The following is a 27,053-nucleotide window of genomic DNA, read 5'->3' as shown; positions in this document are numbered from 1 at the left end:
AAACCACCTACGAGGTTAAGATTGGGGTCCAAGGTAACCCACCGTTGGGGGTTCAGAGCAACCCCAAAGTCACCACACCAGCAGCTCAGGGCCGGTCAGGTGCAGAGTTCAAAGTGGTGCCCAAAACGCATAGGCTTCAATGGAGAGAAGGGGGTGCCCCGGTTCCAGTCTGCCAGCAGGTAAGTACCCGCGTCTTCGGAGGGCAGACCAGGGGGGTTTTGTAGGGAATCGGGGAGGACACAAGCTCACACAAAAAGTACACCCTCAGCAGCACTGGGGCGGCCGGGTGCAGTGTACAAACAAGCGTCGGGTTCGCAATGTAAATCAATGGGAGACCAAGGGGTCTCTTCAGCGGTGCAGGCAAGGGGGGGCTCCTCGGGGTAGCCACCACCTGGGCAAGGGAGAGGGCCTCCTGGGGGTCACTCCTGCACTGGAGTTCCGATCCTTCAGGTCCTGGGGGCTGCGGGTGCAGGGTCTTTTCCAGCCGTCGGGATTTTAGAGTCAGGCAGTCGCGGTCAGGGGGAGCCTCGGGATTCCCTCTGCAGGCGTCGCTGTGGGGGGTCAGGGGGGACAACTTTGGTTACTCACAGTCTCGGAGTCGCCGGAGGGTCCTCCCTGAGGTGTTGTTTCTCCACCAGTCGAGTCGGGGTCGCCGGGTGCAGTGTTGCAAGTCTCACGCTTCTTGCGGGGATTGCAGGGGTTTTTAAATCTGCTCCTCTGAAACAAAGTTGCAGTCTTTTTGGAGCAGGGCCGCTGTCCTCGGGAGTTTCTTGTTCCTCTTGAAGCAGGGCAGTCCTCAAAGGATTCAGAGGTCGCTGGTCCTGGAGAAAGCGTCGCTGGAGCAGGTTTCTTTAGAAGGCAGGAGACAGGCCGGTAGGACTGGGGCCAAAGCAGTTGGTGTCTTCATTCTTCTTCTGCAGGGGTTTTTCAGCGTAGCAGTCTTCTTCTTCGGTAAGTTGCAGGAATCTAAATTCTTAGGTTCTGGGGAGCCCTTAAATACTAAATTTAAGGGGGGGCTTAGGTCTGGGGGGTTAGTAGCCAAGGGGAGGGGGTCACATTCCTATCCCTATTGGGGGAATCCTCCATTTGCAAGATGGAGGATTTCTAAAAGTTAGAATCACTTCAGCTCAGGACACCTTAGGGGCTGTCCTGACTGGCCAGTGACGACTCCTTGTTATTCTCATTATCTCCTCCGGCCTTGCCGCCAAAAATGGGGCCGTGGCCGGAGGGGGCGGGCAACTCCACTAGCTGGAGTGCCCTGCGGTGCTGGAACAAAGGGGGTAAGCCTTTGAGGCTCACCGCCAGGTGTTACAGCTCCTGCCTGGGGGAGGGGATAGCATCTCCACCCAGTGCAGGCTTTGTTACAGGCCACAGAGTGACAAAGGCACTCTCCCCATGTGGCCAGCAACATGTCTCAAGTGTGGCAGGCTGCTAGAACCAGTCAGCCTACACGGGTAGTTGGATTAGGTTTCAGGGGGCACCTCTAAGGTGCCCTCTGGGGTGTATTTTACAATAAAATGTACACTGGCATCAGTGTGCATTTATTGTGCTGAGAAGTTTGATACCAAACTTCCCAGTTTTCAGTGTAGCCATTATGGTGCTGTGGAGTCTGTGTTTGACAGACTCCCAGACCATATACTCTTATGGCTACCCTGCACTTACAATGTCTAAGGTTTGGCTTAGACACTGTAGGGGCACAGTGCTCATGCACTGGTGCCCTCACCTATGGTATAGTGCACCCTGCCTTAGGGCTGTAAGGCCTACTAGAGGGGTGACTTATCTATACTGCATAGGCAGTGTGAGGTTGGCATGGCACCCTGAGGGGAGTGCCATGTCGACTTACTCGTTTTGTTCTCACCAGCGCACACAAGCTGGCAAGCAGTGTGTCTGTGCTGAGTGAGGGGTCCCTTGGGTGGCATAAGATATGCTGCAGCCCTTAGAGACCTTCCCTGGCATCAGGGCCCTTGGTACCAGGGGTACCAGTTACAAGGGACTTATCTGGATGCCAGGGTGTGCCAATTGTGGAATCAAAAGTACAGGTTAGGGAAGGAACACTGGTGCTGGGGCCTGGTTAGCAGGCCTCAGCACACTTTCAATTCAAAACATAGCATCAGCAAAGGCAAAAAGTCAGGGGGTAACCATGCCAAGGAGGCATTTCCTTACACCTACCGAAGTCCTTATGAGGCTGAGGCGTAAGAGTGGTTTGGTGACATCAACATAGTTCTTCATTTATCTTGTCATGGCCCTTCAGACATAGGAGGTTAACGGTAGACAATGTATGTTTAATTCAAGTACTTTTGTGGATCACGTATTCTGGACATACATATTTTATGCACACATGAATGAAGAAATTCAGACCATCCAAAGATAACAATTCACTCATTGCATGTGGCAGAGGATATGTCATCCATGTGAAATTAGCATGCACCTGTAATAGTCTCCATCATCAACAGCTGTTCCAAATTCAATCAGCCCTTCATCCAGCGTATAGGAGATGGTGTTGACTCCTTCAGTGACAATAACTTCGGTTTTGCCATTATTCCTTTCCAGATCCACAATATCACCCTGAAATGAACAGCAAAACAGTCTTATGTTAGCAGATTGCATCACATGTTCACTAAACACTACAGGTTCTTCACACAAGTCTGGACAAAGGTACCATTATTGTTACAAGTGCCATGCTCTCGCCTATTTTCAAGCAAATCCATCAACTGTGCAGGGAGACGAAAAGAACAAGTAAATTACTGTCAGTAACTATGTTTCTGGTGGATACTCAATCTAACTGCAGATTCCTCACCTTGAGAATAATCCCCAGGCATCAGGCTGAATCTGGAATCTTTTAGAGTAATTCTCCTGCAAGCTGCTAGGTGGTGTTGTGTGGCTCAGTACCCATGTTATTTCATTCCTGAAGTGACAAGCAGAGCTGTATATAGATGTTACTCATGTGCACTGACGTCAGTTGTTTTCTAGGATGTCTGCGCCCTCGGAAATTGGCATTCACAAAACAGGAAACAGGAGTGTTTGGGAGGAATCAGGTTAGATTGTGTATCCACCAGAAAGATGGTTTACTAAGGTAAGTAACTTGTTCTTCTGATGCATATTTCTAACCGCAGATTCCTGCAAACTGAAAGTCCTCCTGGCCGACTGTGAACCGCAGGTTGTGCCTTTGCGTCTGCACGATGGAGATATGAAAATAAGCATCCTGCAGGACCACTGTCACCATCTAGTCTCCAGGGCCTATAGCACACAGGACCTGGGCTAGCATAAGCATCTTGAACTTGCACTTCCGAAAGAAGGCGTGGAGAGGGCGAAGATCTAAGATGGAACAAAGGCCTCTATCCATATTTGGCACAATTAAATAACAGGAGTGAAGTCCAGTTACCACCTCCAAGTACGGAACCCTGTCAATAACCCCTTTGGCCAAACGGCTGTGTACTTTCTGCCATAAGACGGACAGATGGTCCTCTGTAGGCTGCCGTGAAGATGGGAGAGCTCTGATGGACAGTTTGGAGGACCACTTGTCTGCTGTGATGACCTGCCGCCCTTCAGAGAAATTATTGGATCTTGCCTCCGAGACAGTGTGTGATACATGGTATGGTTGTGCGACCTAACTGTAATTCGCTTACCAACCCCTTTAGCACCATTAGGTTTAATTTGTCAGCTCAAACCTGCACCAAAACAACTGACGAAGAAATCAACAAGACACTAAAGAAATCTCGACACCAACTTATTGAAAAACAAATGAAAAAAAAATCTATTTTTATAGTCACAAAGAAACAAAAATGATCCACCTGAGGGTTCCGGAGATATAGAATTTACGATAAATGAAAGCATTTCATTCAACCGTGAACAAACAGTGGCAAATTCAAAAAATTTGACACAGAGGAACTTCTTCACTAAAACGTTTAGATTCATTGTAATGCTGTCACTTTAGGTGACAAACTCCAGTAGGAAGCCAGTCCGGGAGGCCAGCAAGGTCCTCAGAAACACTTACCTCAGCAGGTGAAGCAGTTTTCAGTCAGTTCAAGGCACTTTTATCCTTTGCATGGCTTTCCTATGGAAGTCGTCTTGATGCAAGGGATGAAAGTTGTTAAAGATGCTCAAAGGATGCTCTGGACACAATGAAGTCGATGGGGTCTTGGAGTAACTACTCCATGGTCAACAAAGGGGGTGAGGTGATCTTGATCACAGGGTCGATGTCCCTCGAAGTCCTTTTGATGCAGGGAGAAGTCAAGTCTCCACTGGACTACCGGTCGCAAAGTACTGAGTTACAGACTAATCCTTCCTGGGTCGATAACTCATCTTCTGGAGGTCCCAGAAGCATCCCAATGACAATCCCAGACTCAGCAAACTCGGCTGCAACATTTTGCATCACGGCCTGGTCCTTGGTGCCTCACGGCCGCGGTTGGGAGCAGTGTGAAGTTTTTGGGCTATCAACTTGCCCCAGGAGCCTTTTTCACCTGTTGAATCCATGTGTTGCGAACAGGAGGCCAGTGAGTGGCCCTTGGAGTCTTGTGGCTTTGGCTGGAATCTGGAGACGACGTCTCCTTGAGCAGGATACAGCAGGCACAGTTCCTCTCCTTAGCTAGCCAGCAGGTGCAGTCCATAACGGTGCAGCCTCTCTTTGCCGGTTTCACAGTACAGCAGGGCAGTCTTTCCTCTGGCCTTCTTCCAGTCCAGTCAAGATCGGAGTCCTGGGTGCCAGGAGTGTCCTATTTATGTACAGATAATGCCCTCAGGGTAGGATGCTGCTGGTCACCTATGGGCTACCAGGTTCCCTCCCTACTGATGACTACTTCCTCAGAAGTGTGGCATCTGGCTATCCGAGGATGCACCATTCTGCCCACTCTCCATATGGCAGAACCCATTTTCCAGCATCCAGAGCTCCCTAGCCCAACCCAGAGGTGTGGCTACTAAAGGGGCTACACACACCTGGAAAACCGATTTGACAATTGTCTTACCTTTCCCTGTCCCTAGTGCCACAGCCTGTCTACCCACACAACAGGGCAGCCCCTCAAGTATCCCCATTTGCCCTTCAAAGGCAGTTTTGTCTTAGAAGCTTACCTTCTAGGCTAACACCCATGTGGCTTCCTGCCTGGGAAGGTAACACGACTCTATTGTGATCTTTCCTGGGAGTCATTAGCACATCTTCCTAGCAGGGCAGAAGAACGAGTTACTTACCTTCGGTAACGACTTTTCTGGTGGATACATTAGCTACCTGTGGATTCCTCACCTCATGAATACTCCCATGGCGCCAGCATTCAACGGAAATCTTCTTCCTAGTCTCTGCACGTCGACGAGGACGTCACCCTAGACCACGCGACGCCGTCTGACATCATACAGGCAATAAGAGGTCCTCGACGACGTGCCGACGTCAGTACCAACATTTTTTACGTGCATGAGAACAACAACCGAATGCAATAAAAGAGCAAGGCAACATCCCATAACCTTGTAAAATACACAATATTGCAATGAATAGCTGTAAATTTAATATAACTCTCTTTTTTTTTTTTTTTTTTTTTTAATGAACAAATATATGCAAATCATGTATATACACAAGAATATATACATATATATATACAGATAAATATACACAAGTATCCATATATACAACATCTATTGCAACCTTGAAGACCAAGAGGAGCGCACTCAAGGATTACTTGGTAAGACCAGAAAGGCAACGGGGAGGCGGGTGGGACCGTGAGGAATCCACAGGTAGCTAATGTATCCACCAGAAAAGTCGTTACCGAAGGTAAGTAACTCATTCTTCTGATGGATACAACTACCTGTGGATTCCTCACCTCATGAATAGAGTCCCAAAGCAGTACCACGCCCGGTGGCGGGTGCCTAAATGGTCAAACCAAGAAATCCTGCAGCACTGACCGTGCAAAATGGCCGTCCCTTCTGACCTCAGAGTCCAAACAGTAATGTTTCGCAAAAGTGTGACGGGACGACCAAGTTGCGGCCTTGCAGATGTCGACCACAGGAACACCTCCGGCCAAGGCCGAAGTGGCCGACTTAGCTCTGGTGGAATGAGCTCTAATGCCATCAGGAGGATCCTTCTTTGCTAAAGAGTAACAGATTTTAATGCAAAGAACAACCCACCTGGAGAGTGTTCTCTTGTGGACTGCCTTTCCTCTCCTCTTGCCCACGTATCCGATGAACAGGTGATCCTCCAGCCTGAAATCCTTCGTTCTATCAATAAAGAAGCTTAACGCTCTTTTTGGGTCCAGCCGGTGCAGTCTTTCTTCCTCTTTAGAAGGATGAGGCGGAGGATAGAACGTGGACAAAGTAATTGTCTGTGCCAAATGGAAAGGTGAAACAACCTTCGGGAGGAAAGCAGCCTTGGTCCTCAACACCACCTTATCCCCATAAAAAGTTGTATAAGGGGGCTTTACCGATAAGGCCTGCAACTCACTCACTCTCCTTGCAGATGTTATAGCAACCAGGAAGACTGTTTTTATAACCAAATACCTTAAGGGGCAAGAATGCATAGGTTCAAAAGGGGACCCCATAAGGAAAGTCAAGACCAAGGACAAATCCCATTGCGGCATAACGAATGGTTTTGGAGGATATTTATTTAGAAGACCTTTCAAGAATCTGACAACAATAGGGGATTTAAAGAACGATGGTTGGTCTGGAAGACATATGAAGGCTGACAAGGCCGATAAATAACCCTTAATGGTAGCCACTGCACAGCCTTTCTGCGCTAGATACAGAGCAAAAGACAAAACATCCGATAGATGAGCTTGTAAGGGATTAATCTGCCTCTCCACACCACGCCACAAATTTAGACCACCTATTAGCGTAAATAGATTTAGTGGAGTGTCGCCTGGCCGCTAATATAACATCCACTACATCAGGCGGGAGAGAGAAGGAACTCAGGTTGCCCCGTTCAATCTCCAGGCATGTAGGTGCAGACTCTGGAGGTTGGGGTGTAAAACCTGCCCCTGCGACTGCGAGAGGAGGTCTGCCCTGATAGGGAGACGGAGCGGAGGGCACATTGAGAGTTGGAGAAGGTCGGAATACCACACCCTCCTTGGCCAATCCGGAGCTATTAAGATTACTAGAGCCCGGTCTTGGCGAATCTTCCTCAATACTCGAGGAATCAAGGGCATGGGAGGAAACGCGTAAAGCAACTGGCCGCACCAGGTTATTTGAAACGCGTCCCCTAACGCTCCCTGCATCGGATACTGAAGGCTGCAGAATAACGGACAATGCACGTTCTCCAGAGTGGCAAACCGATCTACCCGAGGAAACCCCCACCTTTGGAAGATTAAACGGACTTGATCTGGATGGAGACGCCACTCGTGGTCTGCCGAGAATTGGCGACTGAGACTGTCCGCACCTACATTCAAGACCCCGGCCAGATGATTTGCTACCAAGCAAATCTGATGGTCCTTTGCCCAGGACCATAGTCGAAGAGCTTCTTTGCAGAGAAGGTACGACCCTACTCTTCCCTGTTTGCTTATGTACCACATCGTGGTAATATTGTCCGTTAGGACCTGTACCGACTGACCACGAAGGGAAGGGAGGAAGGCCTTGAGAGCCAGACGTACAGCCCGTAACTCCAACAGATTGATATGAAACATCTGTTCCTCTGGAGACCAAAGGCCTTTGATCTCCAGATCCCCCAGATGAGCTCCCCACCCTAGAGTGGAAGCATCCGTTATGACCGTGGCCACTGGTGGCGACTGTTCGAACGGCTTTCCTTGTGAAAGATTGTTGCTCGCAATCCACCACTTCAAGTCCACCGCAGCATCTCTGGAGATCTTGACAGCACCTTCTAGATCCCCTTTGTGTTGAGACCACTGCCTTCGGAGGCACCACTGAAGAGCCCTCATGTGCCAGCGAGCATGCGTGACCAACAGAATGCAGGAGGCAAACAGACCGAGCAGACGAAGGACCTTGAGGACTGGAACTACCGCTCCATTTTGAAACATTGGAACCAATTCCTGAATATCTTGAATCCGCTGAGGCGGAGGAAAGGCTCGACCCAATGTTGTATCCAGTACTGCCCCTATGAACAGGAGGCGCTGAGAGGGCTCCAGGTGAGATTTGGGCTCGTTCACCGAAAAACCCAGGTCGAACAACAACTGAGTTGTTGACTGCAGATGATGCGACACAAGCTCCGGAGACTTGGCTTTGATCAACCAGTCGTCCAAGTAAGGGAATACTGCTATCCCCTTCCTTCTGAGCTCTGCCGCAACCACCATCACCTTCGTGAAGACTCGAGGTGCTGAAGTAAGACCAAACGGAAGGACCGCAAACTGATAGTGCTGCGATCCCACCATAAACCGGAGATACTTCCTGTGCGACTTGAGTATCGGGATATGAAAGTAAGCATCCTGCAAGTCGACAGACACCATCCAATCTTCCTTGTTCAACGCCAAAAGCACCTGAGCTAGGGTCAGCATCTTGAACTTTTCCTGTTTGAGGAACCAATTTAAGATCCTCAGGTCCAGGATTGGTCTCAACCGACCATCCTTCTTGGGAATCAGGAAATACCTTGAGTAACAACCTCAACCCCTTTCCTGCTCTGGGACCAACTCTACCGCGCCCTTTGAAAGGAGGACTTGTACCTCCTGTTCTAGCAACAGGAGGTGTTCTTCTGAACAATAAGATGGGCGGGGCGGGATCTCCCGAAAGGGAAGGGTGTAGCCTTTTCCCACAATACTGAGAACCCAAGTGTCCGTTGTAATAGTCTTCCACTTGCGGAGAAAATGCTGTAATCTTCCCCCTACAGGAGAGGAGTGAGTGGGAAATGGTGGAAGCCTAAGGCTGCTTTCCCTGCTGCACCCCTCCAGAGGACAAGGAAGAGGCAGAGTGCTGCTGAGAGGCTCCTCTGGTGCGGGCCCTCCCTCTCCCTCTAAAAGATCTATAGGGATGGGAAGAGGCAGGTTGCTGGAATCTCCCCCGAAAGGAAGAGGAGGAAGAGCCACGCCCAAATCCCCGAAACCTCCTGAAAATCCTGGAAGAGGCAGAGGAAGAAGGAGCTTGGAGTCCTAACGATTTGGCTGTGGCCCTGCTCTCCTTAAAACGTTCCAAGGCCGAATCTGCCTTGGCGCCAAACAGCTTGTCCCCATCAAAAGGGAGATCCAATGGGGTTGACTGCACATCCGCAGAAAACCCCGAATTACGGAGCCAGGCCTGTCTCCTTGCCACCACAGTCGTGCCCATTGCTCTGGCCACCGAGTCGGTCGTGTCCAGCCCAGACTGAATAATCTGGGTCGCGGCAGCCTGGGCATCTGAAACAACATCCAAAAGACCCTGGGGAAGCTCCGTAAATGATGAGGAAATGTCATCCATAAGAGCATGAATATATCTCCCCAGGATACAAGTTGCGTTGGTGGCCTTCAACGCCAGACTGCAGGACGAAAAGATTTTCTTGGACTGCGCATCCAGTTTCTTCGAGTCCCTGTCCCCAGGCACCGTCGGGAAAGAACCAGGTGCTGATTTGGATGAACAGGAGGCCTGCACCACCAAGCTCTCCGGTGTAGGGTGCCTAGAAAGAAAGCCAGGGTCAGTTGGTGCAGCTCGATACCTCCTGGCTACGGCTCTATGAACCGCTGGGGCAGATACTGGTCTCTTCCACACCTCTAGCACCGGATCCAGCAAAGCGTCATTAAACGGCAATAGAGGCTCTGCCGCAGCTGAGGCCGGATGAAGCACCTCTGTCAGAAGGTTCTGTTTTGTCTCTGTCACCGGCAAAGGCAGGTCCAGAAAACTAGCTGCCTTCCGTACCACTGCGTGAAAGGAAGCAGCCTCCTCCGTGTATTCCCCTGGAGACGAAAGATCCCACTCAGGGGAGTGTCCAGCCCACTGGCTGTATCTAGACCATGCAGTTCATCACCCGAGTCCTCTAGTTCTCCTTCTTCCAGGACTCGTTGGTACTCCTGCTCCTCTAATAAACGGAGAGCACGTCTCCTCGAATGAAGCCCCTGCTCGATACGCGGAGTCGACAATGCCTCCGCCAAAGCCGAAGATCGGCGCCGATCTTCAGAAGGCACCGACGCCGCGTCCGGCGCCACAGGTAACTTCGGCGCCGATGAAAGAGCACTCGGAGCGGATGGACCCACCGGAGTCACAGGACGAAATCCCGACGACGGAATGGAAATCTCTGGGACCAATCCCTCCGAAGTCACCGGAGTGGCCACCGGCGCCGACACCGGCGCCGAGCCCACGTTCCCAAAAGGGAGAAAGGGCATAAAGGGTGCCGGCCGTAGAGGCGCAGGATCACCCAATGAAAAGGCCAAAGGGCCAGCCGGAGCACCCCCTGGAGCCATCTGTTGGAAGATGGTATACATCGCATTTAGGAATGCGGTACTATCGGCTCCAGGGGTAGGAAAAGCCGGATACTGGGGTGCCTGTATCGAAGGCGACCCCGACGCCGGCCTCGACGTCTGCGACGCTGGAGACAACACCAGAGGCTGCACCACTTCAATCACCGACGCCTGTCCAGGTGAAGTCGGTGACGCCGGAGAGGGCAACGGCGTCGATGGATGCGGCGTGACTGTGGGACTGACCTCCCAAGTCCTCCGGCGCCGATCCGAAGACCTGGAACGTGTCTCCTTGCTTGAATGGCGCCGTGATTCTCTACGGCGCCGGGAGTCTCGATGACGCCGATGCCTTGGCGAAGAAGACTTCTTATGATGTTTTTCTTTTTTCGACTTCGCCATAAACAACTTCGCCTCACGTTCCTTGAGGGCCTTTGGATTCATGTGCTGGCATGAATCGCAAGTCGAGACGTCATGGTCGGAGCTTAAACACCAAAGGCAGTCGGAGTGAGGATCCGTAACTAACATCTTGCCCCCACACTCACGACAAGGCTTAAAACCCGACTTTCTCTGCGACATTATTACTGCAGCGAAGGACTACGCAGCAAAAAATACACTGTAACCACGAAAGTAACAGTTGCTCCCTCGAAGATAACCGTTTCGAATGCACGGAAAAAAGGGAACAGACGTCGGCACGTCGTCGAGGACCTCTTATTGCCTGTATGACGTCAGACGGCGTCGCGTGGGCTAGGGTGACGTCCTCGTCGACGTGCAGAGACTAGGAAGAAGATTTCCGTTGAATGCTGGCGCCATGGGAGTATTCATGAGGTGAGGAATCCACAGGTAGTTGTATCCATCAGAAAATTGTCTGCAGGACAGACCACAAATACAACAGTAAACGGGCACTGGAAACCTTGAACAGCTAAAGTGGCAACTTCTAAAGTTGCACTTTGCCCACCACCAGTGACATTAAATTCCATTTAACCATTAAATCATATTTAATGCACTGATTCTTTTGATACCTTAGAGTGCCAACTTTAGTGGTCCCATTCAGGAGTTAGCAGGGCTGGGGCGTCAGCCTCTAACTTTGTACTTGCAAATGTGGCTACCAGCCTTTCCACAGTAAAAATTACAATTTAGGAGTTTTACTGCTGGAACATGTAAAAGTACGTTACACTTTATAATATAGAGCAACCGTTCTTAGGCCTACCTTAGGGGTGACGTCCATATATTAAAAAGGGAAGTTTCAGCTTTGCCATTACCTTAAATTGGCTAGTTGAATTAGTAGTTTAAGACTGCCCTTCTAGTCTGCCTTCATGTGTTACTTTGTCCCACTCAGGATGGCACAACAAGTGTTGCAGTCCCAGGGGGACACTAACTTGCAGGCCCTGGACCCCTCTGATTGCTTTATACTAGCGAATTACAAGTAAGTTAGGCTACTCCATTTAGGGACAGCCGATTAAACATTGGCAATGTCAATGGTCAAAACACATGCATGGAGTCCTGTTTAGCAGGGCTCAGGGCATTTCAGAGCTATTGCACCAGTACCTGGCAGTCAAAATGGGGGCAATAAAGTGGGGTTAAACCTGCAAAAAAATGTGTTTTCTTACAGGGTGACTGTGCTGGCAAGGACATACTAAAGTGGTTTTGCAGGTGTGGCCGTTGGAGGGGTGGGGGACTGAGCTGCGCGTTGTCCCTGCTGTTCTTGACGTCATCGAGTCACGACCTCTACCACAAAAAGGCTGAAAGGCCTGTTGGGCTGGGGGAGGAGTCTGGCATTGATGAAATGGGAAACCTCTACTGTATCAAACAGAGGGCAAAATGATTGATGGAATTGCTTTGTGGGAGCCGAAAGAACTAAAGAATGTGCTCTGGGTCTGCTCTCTTTGAAGCATTTCAAGGCAGAGTTTGCTTTGTCATCAAACAAGTCAAACACCATAACCATTAAAGATGCCTGTAGATCTCATCCAGGCGTGGCACTGAAGAGCCACACTGGTACCCATGGCACATTGCAAGCAATCCGTTGTATCCAGTCCTGATTGTATCAGGTATTTAGTTGCATTGCGGCTGGCCTAAATAGGAGATGCACAAATCTCATCAGGGACAGCCAGTAAAACTTGAGTCATCATGTACCAAAGGCCATGGGAGTAACAGCGGAGGAGACCGCTATGTTTACTTATCCTAGCGCAAATATGCAGGAGGAGAAAACTCTCCTGCCAAGCTTTTTTAATCTTTTGTGAGGTTAACTCTGCTGATGGACGCCTGCACCAGCAGACTTTCCGGAGTTGGATACTGAGTTAGGAACACAGGATCGCCAGATGCAAGGTGATGGCAATGGGTGACCTGCCCATAAGTGGGATGCCCAGAACAGGGTTTAGACAAGGTGCCCACTAGGTTGTCAGTAAATGCCTCCTTAAATGGTAAAAAAGGGCTCACAAAGAGCCTGGCCACAGGTTGTAACTCTTTAGTCAATCAATAAGCCTTCACTTCAATGGTTGGCAATTGTAGGTGTTACACCTCAACTGCCCTTCACATCAGCAAAGCGAAAAAGGCACTTTCCTCTGTCACAGGACCCAGGGAGAAACAAGGCCTGTATCAGGGAAAGTTTCAAACACAGTGGCATCACGAAGTTCCTCATACCAGTTGTCTTCATCTTAATGGGGAACACAATTCCTCATGGCAGTCGTTGTCAGAATCCATACCAAGCATGTTATGTAAAGTCTGGGCCCAGCTGCGTGGTAGGAACCAACTTTTGACCAACTCATATAGCAAGCCACATCTTGGACCTGATTTGTTTCTCATCTTATCAACCAAAAGGCAGGAGCACCCTCCCCACTCAACTGGTAAGACCAATATATGGTTACTTTCTCTTTCCCGTACCAAGCAGATCTGTTGCCCCAGGAGTCTAACTATAAACACTCTTATGCATGGCACAATATTTATTCAAGACATTTGGTCTTCCTCTAGGCCTTTATTCACTGGAGATATGACAGCTGATGTTAACGTGACCAATATATGGCTCAGTTCAGCCGCTAACCAGATTTCACAGTTGAAAAAGGGTACCCCCAAAAGAGCAAATCCCTTTGTTCCCTGGTTTACTTTTGACCATAAAGAAAAGTAATTGCAAACAGTTTGAGGGAAGGTGACGGCACAGTAAAGAATCTGCATGGAGAAGCACTAAAGCATTTTTGTAAATCCATATGCAAAGTTCAGACAGAATTGTTTGCATCACAAATTGCTTAGGCAAATAATACTCCGAGGGAAATGTTTAAAATAGCTCATTCCTTCCTTAAACCAGCAGTCTGGAGGCAAAGCTTATTTCCCACAGCTGACTTGTGTAACCATTTGTCAGACTTTTTCTCAAAAAAAATAAAAAAACAAAAAAAATGAAGGAAATTGACTCGGAATTTCACAAAAATATTCCGGACATCATTCAGGCAGGGTCAAACACTGAGCAAACTCCTCTTGTGAAAGCCCACTTATCAAATTTCAATAGTATCACCATGGAAGACTGCTCAAATGATTCTCAAATGCACTTCAGCTTCTCCACTCGACCCTTGACCCCCACAACGTGCTAAAAATAATACTTTCAGCTATCAATCCTTGCCTGCATTATTCAGTCTCTAAAGGCATCTGAGGTATCCAACAGGCTCAATTAAATGCACTACTAAAAAAAGCCCAATGCAGACCATACTATTCTGAGTAACTTCAGGCCCATTTCTCTCCTCCCGGCTGCCTCTAAATATTAGAGAAGATGATGAACACTCAGCTCTCACAATACCTGGAAGCAACCAATTTGCTTCACCGTACTCATTCAGGGCTTTCTCCCGGGTTTTAGGACAGACTCCGCCGTCTGGAAGTCACAGAGTTCCTTACATTCAATCAGGATCAAGGTCATTACGCAGTGTTGGTCTTTTTAGACTTGTCTGCAACCTTTGACATTGGGTCTCGTTCTAGTCAGCTGGAAAGGTTAGGTAATAGGAGAGTAATTTTCCCAGATTGGCAATGACTTCTGTCTTTCCTATCTGCTAGGCTGTCCATCATTCTCCGCTTGCTTCAGGTGCAAAACTACTAAGACAGCGTCAAGGGCTCAGCATTGAGCTCAACATAATTGAACATCTATATGGCACCCCTGGCAAATATAATGGATTCCTTCGTCCTCAAGGTGGTCTCATATAATGATGACACCCAGCTGATGTTCTCCTTTCATCAAACTACGGAAGGAGTAGTATAATATCAGACTGGATGAGAAAGAGCTGTTTTAAGGTTAATTCAGATAAATTAGAAATTTTGTTTCTTGGCAGAGCCATGTCACCATGGTCACATAGTTGATGGCCTTCAGAACTGGGAGAGGCCCTGACCCATATAGTAAGGATTACATTTGGCACAGATCTTTCATTTATCCCTCAAATCTGATACATCTCAGTCACCTGTTTTGCCCTGCCTAGATCGCTGAAGAAAATTGTGAATCTGGTCCGTGGCCATACGAGCAAAAATTATTGTGCACTCATTGGTTATGTCTAGATTGCTTTGTATTTAGGTCTTGCTGCAAACATGATTTTAAGGCTGTAGTTGGTTCCAAGTTCTGCAGCCAGACTGATTCTTAACATCCCTTGTCTATAATCAATTACTATGCACCTCAAAATACCACATTGGATGCTGGTGCACAAAAGCTTACAGTTCAAGAGCCTTATGTGAACACACAGGGCCTTCTATAAGAGGGGCCTACAGTACCTGAGAGATCGGGCTCATTCATTATCAACCAACCAGATCCTTATGCTCATCCAACCTCCTTTCACTGTAAATTCCCAAGCTGTGTAAATTTAGAAAGGGAAGACTCTTTTGCATTCCTGGCGGCTAAACTCTGCACTAGATTACCTATTACATTAAGGAAAAGTCCTTAGGAATTACACTTCCAGAAACTACTAAAATCTATTTTACGCCAAACAGCCTAATCTGGTTCAATGCTATGTCCTACTGCAGCGCTAGGATGCCTCCTTGGAGGTAGCTGTCGCACGATATACAATTCATTTAATTCATTCGTTCATTCAAGGGCAAAGTATCAGAATCAGGTGGGTTTCCAAGAGGTAGCACGTCAGTGTCAGGCACGACTCTGGGCAAGGTCTTGGCAGGTTGATTTCAGAGTACAGGCTGTATATCCTCATCCATCCCTAATAGCTTCGGCATCAGCATTATTGCAAGCAGGACTGGGTTGATGATCAACTCAAAACAGACAGCATAGAGGGACGCCCCGCTGGCAGAAGTACAACTGAAGGCTCCTGCTGATCCTTGGAACCTTAAGATGCACCACAGAGAGTTGGTAAAATGGCAAAAGCAGATTAGTCTTCCTGAAGGCTTCCACTTGCTCAAATAAAGCCGATAGTCCTGGAAAACCAGGGTGCGTCAGGACCAGAGTCGGAATCAGCTCCGATGGAGATCAGAAGCAAGACCGGGAGGCACTTTGAAGCCTTCACGCCTTCTCTCAAATTTGAGAGTGGCAGGAAGGGGCCGTTTCCCGTTTAATATATATATTTTTTTCCATCTTACTCAAAGCGATGAGATGACGCCCTGTCATGGGAACATCCTCAGGAATAAGACCAGTCTTTCGACTTTGATCAGCTGCAGCATGGAGTCTTCTTAAGTCTGGCAACACAGAGTTGGCTTCTTGTTCCCAAATGTCTTTCAGGTTCATCTGGGAGCAGACGCTTTTGGCCCTTGAGTTGTAGCCTGATCTCAGGCACCACAAACAAACCTCATGAGGGTCAGTCACAGACATCCGTTTGTAACTGTCCCTGCATGGCTTAAAGCCTGTGGTTTTAGGGAGTGAAATCTCCCTTGCACAGTAGATGAAATTTCATTTGAAAATCTGGTCAATCACCACAGAGAAGCCCGGGATCCACACCTGAAGGGGAGGAAAAAAAGTAACTGACGTCAGTGCATATGAGTGGTGCGCATATGTAGCTCTGCCAGTCACTAACGAAGCGGAACGATGTGGGTGCAGACCCGCACAACACCAAATGGCACTATGCAGGAGATCTGCTCTAAAGATTTCCAGATCCAGCCTGATGCCTGGGGGGTATTTACAAGGTAAGGAATCTGTACTTAGATGCACTTTCTGATGGATAAGACTAACAGCTATTCAACACAACTCTGTACAAGTGACATCACACATTTAGAGGAGAATACTATATGACCAGCTTCTCAGTGCATAATGCTCTGACACATAATAGAGGGGTTTATGGATGGATTCCTGGAACAGAACACAGCCTTGGACGAGCAGTAACATTGTTCTTATACCTCATTTTGTCTCTCTACTATGCCCAGTCAATTTAATATTACCCAGCAAAGGGACAACTTGAGGTGGACGATTGTATTGCAGTACTAGGCAGCCAAAAGCCTTTAAGCAATCACATTCCTATAAGCATTTACGTCAGGATGTATATAAGCTCTACATCCATTAATAGCTTGTTAGACTACATGTGGGGTAACGCATAGAGCCACTGTTAGGAATTGGGCCTCTAGTTGGCAGAATATGCACCCTGTCCAAGTAGGGACCACATTCCTAGTCAGGGTAAGCCACAACACAGCCTCAATTATCCTGTGCTCACCCTCTGGTAGCTTGGCACAGAACAGGCAGGCTTAACTTAAAAGTCAATGTGTAAAGTATCTGTGCAATAACTCATACAGTAACACAGTGAAAACACCACTAAAAGTACTCCACATCAGTTTAGGAAAACAAATAATATGTATCTGAATAGAATAAGATCGAAACAACAAAAATCCAATATGCATAAGTCAAGATATCACTTTTAAAAGGTTTAAATGAGTCTCAATCTTTAAGAATCAGTGGACGTATCCTTTTAACACACAGTACTTTGGATGCATCAAACTTAACGACGCAGAGGGGCCGCAGAGGAGGAGATGTGTTGAAAAGTAAAGTGATGTGTTGATTTTTCCAGCGCAGCAAAGGCAATGTGTCGCTTTCTTCCATGCTGCAAGGCGATGCGTAGGTTTCGGGGAGCGCAGCCTTGGTTCCTCACTGTGATGTGGGGATATTTGATGCCCAGGGATGATGTGTGGAAAATCCAGAACGCGTTGAGAAGAGGCAACAGGCGCTGCTTCAATATGGCAGGGGATGCAGTGATTTTTCAGCCGCAAAGGCAGGAGCTGCGTTGATCCAGCAGGCGTTGCGTTGCATTTCGCAAGAGTTGCGTCGATTTTCCGACACGCTGGATCTTCTTCTCTTTGGTGAAGTCTTTGATAGCCCAGAGACTTCAGAACAGAAGGCAAGCTCAATCAAAACCCTTGGAGAGCACTTTCAGCAGAGTCCCTCCAGCAGAATCAGGGGACAGCAGGCAGCAGGGCAACAAGCAGGCCAGCAGTCCTTCCAACAAAGCAGTCAAGATGAGTCTTTGGGCAGCCAGGTAGTGCCTCTGACAGAGTCCAGTTACAGGTCCAGAAGTGTCTGATTTGGTGGGGGTCACAAGCCCAGTATTTATACCAAAAAGTACCTTTGAAAAGGAGGATACTTCAAAGAGTAGTTCTGAAGTACACAAGCTCCCCTTTCAACCCAACCCTGTCTGCCAGGAGCCCTGTGGGGAGTTATCAGTCCTTTATGTGAGGGCAGGCCACTGGCCTTTAGAATGTAAAAGAGAGCCCTTCCACCCTTCCTGCCCAGAGAAACCCATCTGTATGCGGATGAATGCAGATGCAGCTGCGTGTCCTGTGTTTATGGCTGTCTGGGTGGAATGCACAAGGGGAGCTGTCAACCAGTACAGACCAGACGTGGATTGGTCACAGGCTGAAAGGCACAGATGGCAGAAAGTGCGGAGAAATGCCTACTTTCTAAAAGTGGCATTTCTGAAATAATAACGTAGAATTCAACTTCACCAATAACTAGGATTTTGTAATACCATTCCAAACATACCAAATATGACAAGCCTATTCCTCTCAGTTCAGAAATTGCCACTTAAAAGCATATAAGGAAATCTCTAATGCTGGCCTATGAGAGGAGCAGGCTTCACAGTACTGAAAAACGACTTTGGGAGTTTTTCACTACCAGGACATGTATAACTTATAAGTACATGTCCTGCCTTTTACCTGCATAGCACCCTGCCCTATGGGTTACCTAGGGGCTACCTTAGGGGTGACATATGAGTACAAAAAGGGTAATTTAAGGACTGACAAGTACTTTTAAATGGCAAGTCGAAGTGGTAGTGTAAGTGCACGCACAGGCCTAGAAATGGCAGACCTGGGGCATGGTTAAGAGGCTACATGGGTGGATGGCACAATCAGTGCTGCAGGCCCACTGTAACATTTAATTTACGGACCCTGGGCACCTCTAGAGCACTTTACTAGTGATTCACAGGTAAATTAAATATGCCAATTGGGTATGAGCCAATGTTACCATGTTTAGAGGAGAAAGCGCAAGCACTTTAGCACTGGTCAGCAATGGTAAAGTGCGCAGAGTCCAAAAACCAGCACAAATGAGATCAGAAAAATTGAGGGAGGAAGGCAAAACGTTGAGGGAAGACCACTCTAAGAATGTCAGGTCTAATAGCCACCCTTCAGCTTTCTGACAGGGATATACCTGAAGAACATAAAAGTTTAGTCTATGATACATTATGAACAAATAACTGTAGGAGCAGTGTTGAAGTGTAAGAAGTAGTAATTCTGCATACACCCTATTTCAATCCTCAGCCACACTGGTGATAAAAACTAGTCTGAAGTGTGAAGATGCTCAGCTCTACTGAATAGAACATAAAATGTACCTAGGCTGTGAGGTGCCCTCTCAGACAAGGATGAATGGGATAGTAGACCCGTTAGTTAAGGTGGACTGATGAACACCTTTTCTCAATGGAAAATGGTGCAGCTGCTGAAGAGGAGGATGGAAAGAAGGTTTCTAAGGCAAATTAGATTGACTTTAACCTAAATATTTTGTATGTGAAAGGATGCATCTGATCTGCCCCATGAAGAATTTCTAGAGAGATCTCAGCAACAAACTCTCCAATTGAGCTTAAATAAGTTTTTCTTTAAAATGGCCTGAGGTATTGGGAGATGTGAGGGGCAACTCAAAACCAACTTCAAAGTTTGTGTGTCTGTCTTTGAAATGCAAGAGTCAAAAAGCATTTCTAATGATGGTATGGTCCTGATCCCAAAGCTTCATTAAGTGCTGATGAGCAGACCAAGTTTCTAACTTGAAGACCATTACAAATGATGACGCCTGGAAGCCAAGAGGCCAATAAAACCATTAGGCCATCATTTAGAGTGCTCTAGGAACAGAAATGCAGTGTCCATGAAAGCTGTTACTCTTTCCTAGGGAAGGACAGCTCGCACACGTTTTGTGCCCATAAAAACTCAAATTTCCTGAATCGTCGTGGATCAAAGCAGACAAAAGCCAGAAAAGTTAAGAGCAATCCCAGGTTGAAAAATGAACTGAAGAACCAGAGCAAGATTACACAATTTTAGATACGGTTCTCATACTAGATAGTGGTCCAGATAAAGGTAGCAGAGTACATTTTTGGATTGAGAAGAACGGTATCACATTGGATGGCAGCTTGGTGAATACTTTGGGGCTGTGTTAAGACCATAGTAACACTAATCTCTGTAGACAAAGCAAAGATATCACCTCCTGTCTTGGAACATACCACTGAAGAAATACAGACTGTAAAGTCATAAGTAATCTGAGCTCAACTGTGAAAATGGAAGGAACATCTTTCCCCAGCTGGTGTGGGGAATGTATAAGTGCAATAGGGGATGCTTTTAATCATGTATGGTAGGGCTATAGGAATCCACATTTAGCTAGCCATAAAAAGCTGCCTAGAACAATAACAAGACCAAAATTAGTTTCACTGCTTGACAGCTGTCTCCCTAAATGTTCAGTGTCAACAAAATCAACTTAACCAGGGATGTCTTGTGCTTACCATCTCAGTGCATTTGGAAAGGACTATTTGCTGAAGCCCCCTCTCAGTTCTGCCTGGCAATGGCAATAACTTGTTCAGGATATCTGGTTGTCTCTCCATTATATCTACACTAACCTCATTGTTCTTCACCATCCTCCAAAGTAGAAGCCCAGGAAGAAAGTCTGCAAAGCTGCTCACAACAGAGCTTAGGAGTGGTTATGATTGAGACTGGACCACCTTTCAGTAGGTCTTTTTTCCTTTTTAATTATCTTTGGAAGTTTTGAATGAGTGCAAACAAGGCCTTTGGGACATCAGAGCCACTTCCGTTGCTTCAGTTTATAAACTCTCATAAATAAATCTAGGATTTGTAAAGTGCAGCAAATCACCTGTGAGTGGCTCAAGGCACTGAATTGTAAGCATTTGGAGATTAAGTGATTTGCCCAGAATCACAGCATGTTGAGCCGACACCGAGATTCGAACCTGGTTCACCTAGCTCCAAAGTCAGCAGTTCAGACCATTTTGCCACTTCCTCTCCCTCTATGAGATAATATGAACAATTTTGCTAACTATTACAGAAGTAATATGTTGAGCTTGTGTGTCAAAATAATATAAATTCCAAGATATCTGATCAGGAACAACAAATGGTCAAAAACACAGTCAAAGAGTTTACATTCTTATTTCCGTAGTTGTATAGACGCATACATGAAGAAGATCAATTGAGACAGAGAACGATGCATCAAGGCAGAGAAATGGATTGTCAAAAGCCAAAGAGTTTTTTGAGAAGTTGATTTTTCAAGGAGCACTTAAGTCGAAGGAGTTGATCACTCTAATAGACACTGTCAAAGCATTCAATGTCTTGGACCAAGGGTGGTCCCTCTTAAGGGGCAGAAGGGCACTGAACACTACTTTCATCTTAACTCACCTTGGAAATACAAATATAACATTCTTAACTGTGAATTCTAAATGTTGATGTATTTAAAAACTCAGGTTTGGTGGGGCTTCATACAGAAGTAGGGTTGGGCTACAACTACTTGTATTGGAAATTACATCTTGAAGGAGGGGTGTGGCTGTTGCTGTCTATTGTTATGGAGAGGTGCAGCTCTCTGAACTTGAAGTGTGCATGATAGACTGACGGGTCTCTGGACTTGTTAGCCTGACATGCATATTTCAGGCTTCTCAGTTCTAAATCCACTCTGCCTAGAAGGCACGGGCTGGGTCAGTTAACAAAGTCCTCAGTTTCATCAGTTGAGCCCTGTGTTGCCTTGTCTATCCAGTCCTGGCACAGCTCTCATACTATTTAATATAATCAAATCATAAGAGCTACATCGAGATTGGCTATTTGGCACACAGAAACCTTGAAGCCTGGGCACAGAAGAGCCAGTCAGAGCAAGGGCTGGAAGAGAACACAACATGGCAAATTATGATGCTGCTTTATTTTAAAGAGCACAAAGATTGGCCATGTCTTTTTTTTATTTTTTATTATCCTCTTCAGGGCTTTCTTCAAGTAGTATGTGGGAAGATGTGGACTACAAAAGTCTGTGCTGACAGAGCGATGTGTGTGCTGGTCATCCCAAGAACGTGTGCAGGGTTTGCTTGTTTTTCTTCTAATGTTTTCACAAGGTGACGCACACCGCAGACAAGTAAGGCGCCTGCGGCCACTGTACCAGACAAGTGCACAGTGGTGTCGTTTTTTTCCAGATTGAGCAGCTGTGAGATGGGTGTGCATGCTGCAAATAATTAAACACGAGTTGAGTAGGACTGCCCTTTAAGAAAAAAACAAACACCGTGTGAGACAAGCTTGCCTTCTCAGCATGTGCAAATCTTTTCATGGAAACTCATTCTATAATAGGGCAATCTGATTTAGAATATGCCACATTATGGAGTGAGTGACCAAAAGGAAGCAAAAGTAATCTGCAACAACAATAATAAAATATTTATCAATTTGATGGCTTAGTTTCAGGATTTCTTTCTTTAGCCGAGACATTTGGTGCCAAAAGAATAATAATAAAAAAAAAAAGTGCACAATGCTGAGGGAAATGAGATGAGATAAAGTTTTAATTTCAGTTTGCAGACAAGGGGAGCGTTCTGCATTTCAGTGTGGGGTTGTGTGCATTTTACCCTTAAGCATGTGGCGATATTTTTCTGGTTACAGCCGACATTAATCCATGTGGTTCAGATTTGAAACGCACTTTTTTTTAATAAGTGCCCACGCTTTTGGTGTATTACAGTGCAAGCAAACTTCTCCCACAAGGTTTGTAACACTATTGCATCATAACAGCGCACACACAATTATTTCATTTAACAGTGCAAGCCACTAGTCACCAAGAGCTGGAGCATAAAAATTACAATTCACTCCAACATCATTCATAAAAAGTCATTACAAACAAAAAGAGATAACTTCAAATAATATTGGTAGTGCCATAGCAGAACCATAGAATTCAAAGAAACAGTATGACCTTGCTATTTGGGTGTAAAGTGCCTCTGCATATCTTTTCCTGTCTGGTTAATGCCAAGACCATGTCCTTTTTTATTTTAGATTGGCTGAAGCGCCACTGCCTTGAAACCACAAACTTGTTAGTTATCCATCATTTACTTAAGTTGTTTAATATAACAATTACGTGTTGCCTTCTTACACCTTCAGAATCATGTTTTGCGATTATGTTAGTATAAAGCCCTTCTGCATACATTGCCTGCCTAGTGAATGTGAAGACAGTGTCTTTTAGCCTGAAACTCTCGGACCCATTGGTGTTGCTCGCTTTGCTCACTTGGTGTAGGAAGTTGGCTCTGTATGCACTATTTCAAAGTAAGAAATAGCATGCACAGAGTCCAAGGGTTCCCCTTAGAGGTAAGATAGTGGCAAAAAGAGATAATTCTAATGCTCTATTTTGTGGTAGTGTGGTCGAGCAGTAGGCTTATCAGAGGGTAGTGTTAAGCATTTGTTGTACACACACAGGCAATAAATGGGGAACACACACTCAAAGACAATTCCAGGCCAATAGCTTTTTATATAGAAAAATATATTTTCTTAGTTTAAGAACCACAGGTTCAAGATTTACAAACAATACTTTAAATGAAAGGAATTTCACTTAGGAATTTTAAATTAGCAAAATAGCATATACAGTTTTCACACAAATGGCAATAAGCTATTTTAAAACTGGACACAGTGCAATTTTCAACAGTTCCTGGGGGAGGTAAGTGTTTGTTAGTTTTGCAGGTAAGTAAACCACCTACAGGGTTCAAAGTTGGGTCCAAGGTAGCCCACTGTTGGGGGTTCAGAGCAACCCCAAAGTTACCACACCAGCAGCTCAGGGCCGGTCAGGTGCAGAGGTCAAAGTGGTGCCCAAAACACATAGGCTTCAATGGAGAAGGGGGTGCCCCGGTTCCAGTCTGCCAGCAGGTAAGTACCCGGGTCTTCGGAGGGCAGACCAGGGGGTTTTTGTAGGGCACCAGGGGGGGGGGGGGGGGGGGGACACAAGTCAGCACAAAAAGTACACCCTCAGCGGCATGGGGCGGCCGGGTGCAGTGTGCAAACAGGCGTCGGGTTTACAATGTAGTTCAATGGGAGTCCCAGGGGTCTCTTCAGCGATGCAGGCAGGCAAGGGGGGGGGCTCCTCGGGGTAGCCACCACCTGGGCAAGGGAGAGGGCCACCTGGGGGTCGCTCCTGCACTGGAGGTCGGATCCTTCAGGTCCTGGGGGCTGCGGGTGCAGTGTTTTTACCAGGCGTGGGGTTCTTAGAAGCAGGCAGTCGCGGTCAGGGGGAGCCTCTGGATTCCCTCTGCAGGTGTCGCTGTAGGGGATCAGGGGGGTCAACTCTGGCTACTCACGGGCTCGCAGTCGCCGGGGAGTCCTCCCTGTAGTGTTGGTTCTCCACAAGTCGAGCCGGGGGCGTCGGGTGCAGAGTGCCAAGTCTCACACTTCCGGCGGGAAACGTGTGTTCTTTGTTGCAAAGATGCTTCTTCCTTGGAGCAGAGCCGCTGTCCTCAGGAGTTCTTGGTCCTTTTAGATGCAGGGTAGTCCTCTGAGGCTTCAGAGGTTGCTGGACCCTGTGGAACGCCTCGCTGTAGCAGTTCTTTTGAAGTGGGGAGACAGGCCGGTAGAGCTGGGGCCAAAGCAGTTGGTGTCTCTGTCTTCTCTGCAGGTTTTTCAGCTCAGCAGTCCTTCTTCGTCTTAGGTTACAGGAATCTAGTTACCTAGGTTCTGGGAGCCCCTAAATACTCGATTTAGGGGTGTGTTTAGGTCTGGGGGGTTAGTAACCAATGGCTACACCCTCTTTGGGCCTCCTCCCTGAGGGGAGGGGGCAGATCCCTAATCCAACTGGGGGAATCCTCCATCTGCAAGATGGAGGATTTCTAAAAGTCAGAGTCACCTCATCTCAGGACACCTTAGGGGCTGTCCTGACTGGCCAGTGACTCCTCCTTGTTTTTCTCATTATCTCCTCCGGCCTTGCCGCCAAAAGTGGGGCCGTGGCCAGAGGGGGCAGGCAACTCCACTAGCTGGAGTGCCCTGGGGTGCTGTAACAAAGGGGGTGAGCCTTTGAGGCTCACCGCCAGGTGTTACAGTTCCTACAGGGGGAGGTGAGAAGCACCTCCACCCAGTACAGGCTTTGTTACTAGCCACAGAGTGACAAAGGCACTCTCCCCATGTGGCCAGCAACATGTCTGGTGTGTGGCAGGCTGGTAAAACTAGTCAGCCCACACTGGTAGTCGGGTATGGTTTCAGGAGGCATCTCTAAGATGTCCTCTGGGGTGTATTTTACAATAAAATGTACACTGGCATCAGTGTGCATTTATTGTGCTGAGAAGTTTGATACCAAACTTCCCAGTTTTCAGTGTAGCCGTTATGGTGCTGTGGAGTTCGTGCATGACAGACTCCCAGACGATATACTCTTATGGCTACCCTGCACTTACAATGTCTAAGGTTTTGCTTAGACACTGTAGGGGCATAGTGCTCATGCACTTATGCCCTCACCTATGGTATAGTGCACCCTGCCTTAGGGCTGTAAGGCCTTCTAGAGGGGTGACTTATCTATGCCTATAGGCAGTGTGAGGTTGGCATGGCACCCTGAGGGGAGTGCCATGTCGACTTAGTATTTTTATCCCCCCCAGCACACACAAGCTGGCAAGCAGTGTGTTTGTGCTGAGTGAGGGGTCCCCAGGGTGGCATAAGACATGCTGCAGCCCTTTGAGACCTTCCCTGGCGTCAGGGCCCTTGGTTCCAGGGGTACCAGTTACAAGGGACTTACCTGGATGCCAAGGTGTGCCAATTGTTCAAACAAAGGTATAGGTTAGGGAAAGAACACTGGTGCTGGGGCCTGGTTAGCAGGCCTCTGCACACTTTCAAATCATAACTTGGCATCAGCAAAGGCAAAAAGTCAGGGGGTAACCATGCCAAGGAGGCATTTCCTTACACTTGGTGACAGTAAAGGGTGACTCTGACATCCCCAAACGTTCTAAAGCCAGTATCCACCACTGTCTTGGATGCAGGCCCTGATGACAGAGTGGCAAATGGGCTTTTCTGAAACAATTTGTATGTATCTATGCATGTTTTGGTATTTCTAAAGCACAATCCTAGCTGGCTAGCAAGGGAGTGCTATACAGGAGGGAAGCCCCAGTGGCGCTACATGGCGATAAGGTGGCAGAGGGAGGAAGCAGAACTAGTGGAAGTCGTGAGAAGTCGGCCTCTCTAGTGTAGTGTTCCTTGAAGAGGTGAGTTTTCAGTTTCTTTCTGAATTGTAGGAGGGTTGGTGTTGCTCTAATGTCTGAATGGGATATTGGTGTAGATCTTGGGTGTGTGTGCTGAGGCGGCTTGTTTTCTCTTGTCTGCAGGGTTTAGTCTCTAATTTGCAATGTAGGAGCTCCTTGTCTGGTGCTGACCTCTGGATATAGTTGGTTTATTAGCTAAGGACACGGGGTCTTGGTGAGAGAGCTTTGTAAATTATGCAGCTGACCCTGAAGATGATCCGAGCTTGCAGGGACAGCAAGTGGAGATCCTTTAATGAAGGGTGATATGGCTGGATTTATTTAGCCCACTGACGAGTTGTGGTTTTTCAGGAAAGTCTGGGATGCCACGGTGCAGGGTGTTGCCTCAGTGTAGGTGAGGGGGATGTATGACATGAATTGCTGTCCTGAAGTCTTGGCAATGTGCCCTTTGGGTGAGCGGTTCAAGTCAAGGGATAATCCAAGGAACCTGACCTCTTTGGTCAGTTAGGATATGATGCCCATTAGGTTTAGCTGAAGAGCAGTAAGTGAGCCAGGGAATGTTTGTCATTGTTTCAAACAGGAGTAATTTGATCTTAATGGATTGTGCAACAGGTAGTTGATTGACATCCAGGCTAGGATGTGTTCAAGGCAGGCTCTGAGACTCTGTATATTGTATGTTCCATATAAATGCTGAAAATGTTGAGGGACACAAAGTTGTGGGGGACCCTACAATTGCCAGTAAAAGTCTTAGGTTGGTAGTTTGCCGCTTAATGAACTGCAGTCGGGTGGGGAGGTTGGATGTGAACCACTGTTGGATTGTGCAAGTGAAGCCCATGGGAGCTTTCATGATATGGGCCAATGGTGGATGGTCGAAAACTGCAGGGAGACGGAGCAAGACCAGGGGGCAAGGGTTGTTTTTGTTGTTGGAAAAGAGCATCAAATTCTTGGAGCGAGTCTGAGTAAATACTGCAGTGTGGGCTGACCTCCAATTGATAGACTTGAAGTAGGTTATTCTTGCTGATGTATTCCTATAGCCAGGTGGAGATTAGCTTCTCTGTGATTTTTCCACAAAAATGAGACCTGAGTTATAGGAAAGCTGTTGGCAAGGAAGCTAAATCTAGTGTAGAAGAGACCAATGTTCTAGCATCTGACGGTGAGATACCTGGTTCTGGGA

At 47.3% G+C, this 27,053-nt stretch overlaps 1 protein-coding gene across 2 annotated transcripts in view; it reads right to left on the bottom strand.

Moving 5' to 3' along the window:
• The window catches only part of IFT172 (intraflagellar transport 172), a 589,829-nt gene that overhangs the window by 378,597 nt on the left and 184,179 nt on the right, over positions 1–27,053 (bottom strand). For both annotated transcript variants that reach the window (XM_069233572.1, XM_069233571.1), the window contains exon 17: positions 2,429–2,565. In XM_069233572.1, the coding sequence (XP_069089673.1) occupies positions 2,429–2,565 (137 nt within the window). The remainder of the gene's footprint in view (positions 1–2,428; positions 2,566–27,053) is intronic.

The sequence above is a fragment of the Pleurodeles waltl genome, chromosome 5 (genome assembly GCF_031143425.1).
Source record: "Pleurodeles waltl isolate 20211129_DDA chromosome 5, aPleWal1.hap1.20221129, whole genome shotgun sequence".
Classification (NCBI taxonomy): Eukaryota; Metazoa; Chordata; class Amphibia; order Caudata; family Salamandridae; genus Pleurodeles; species Pleurodeles waltl.
Note: the sequence above shows the minus strand (reverse complement) of the source record. Positions and strands in the feature narration are given on the sequence as shown.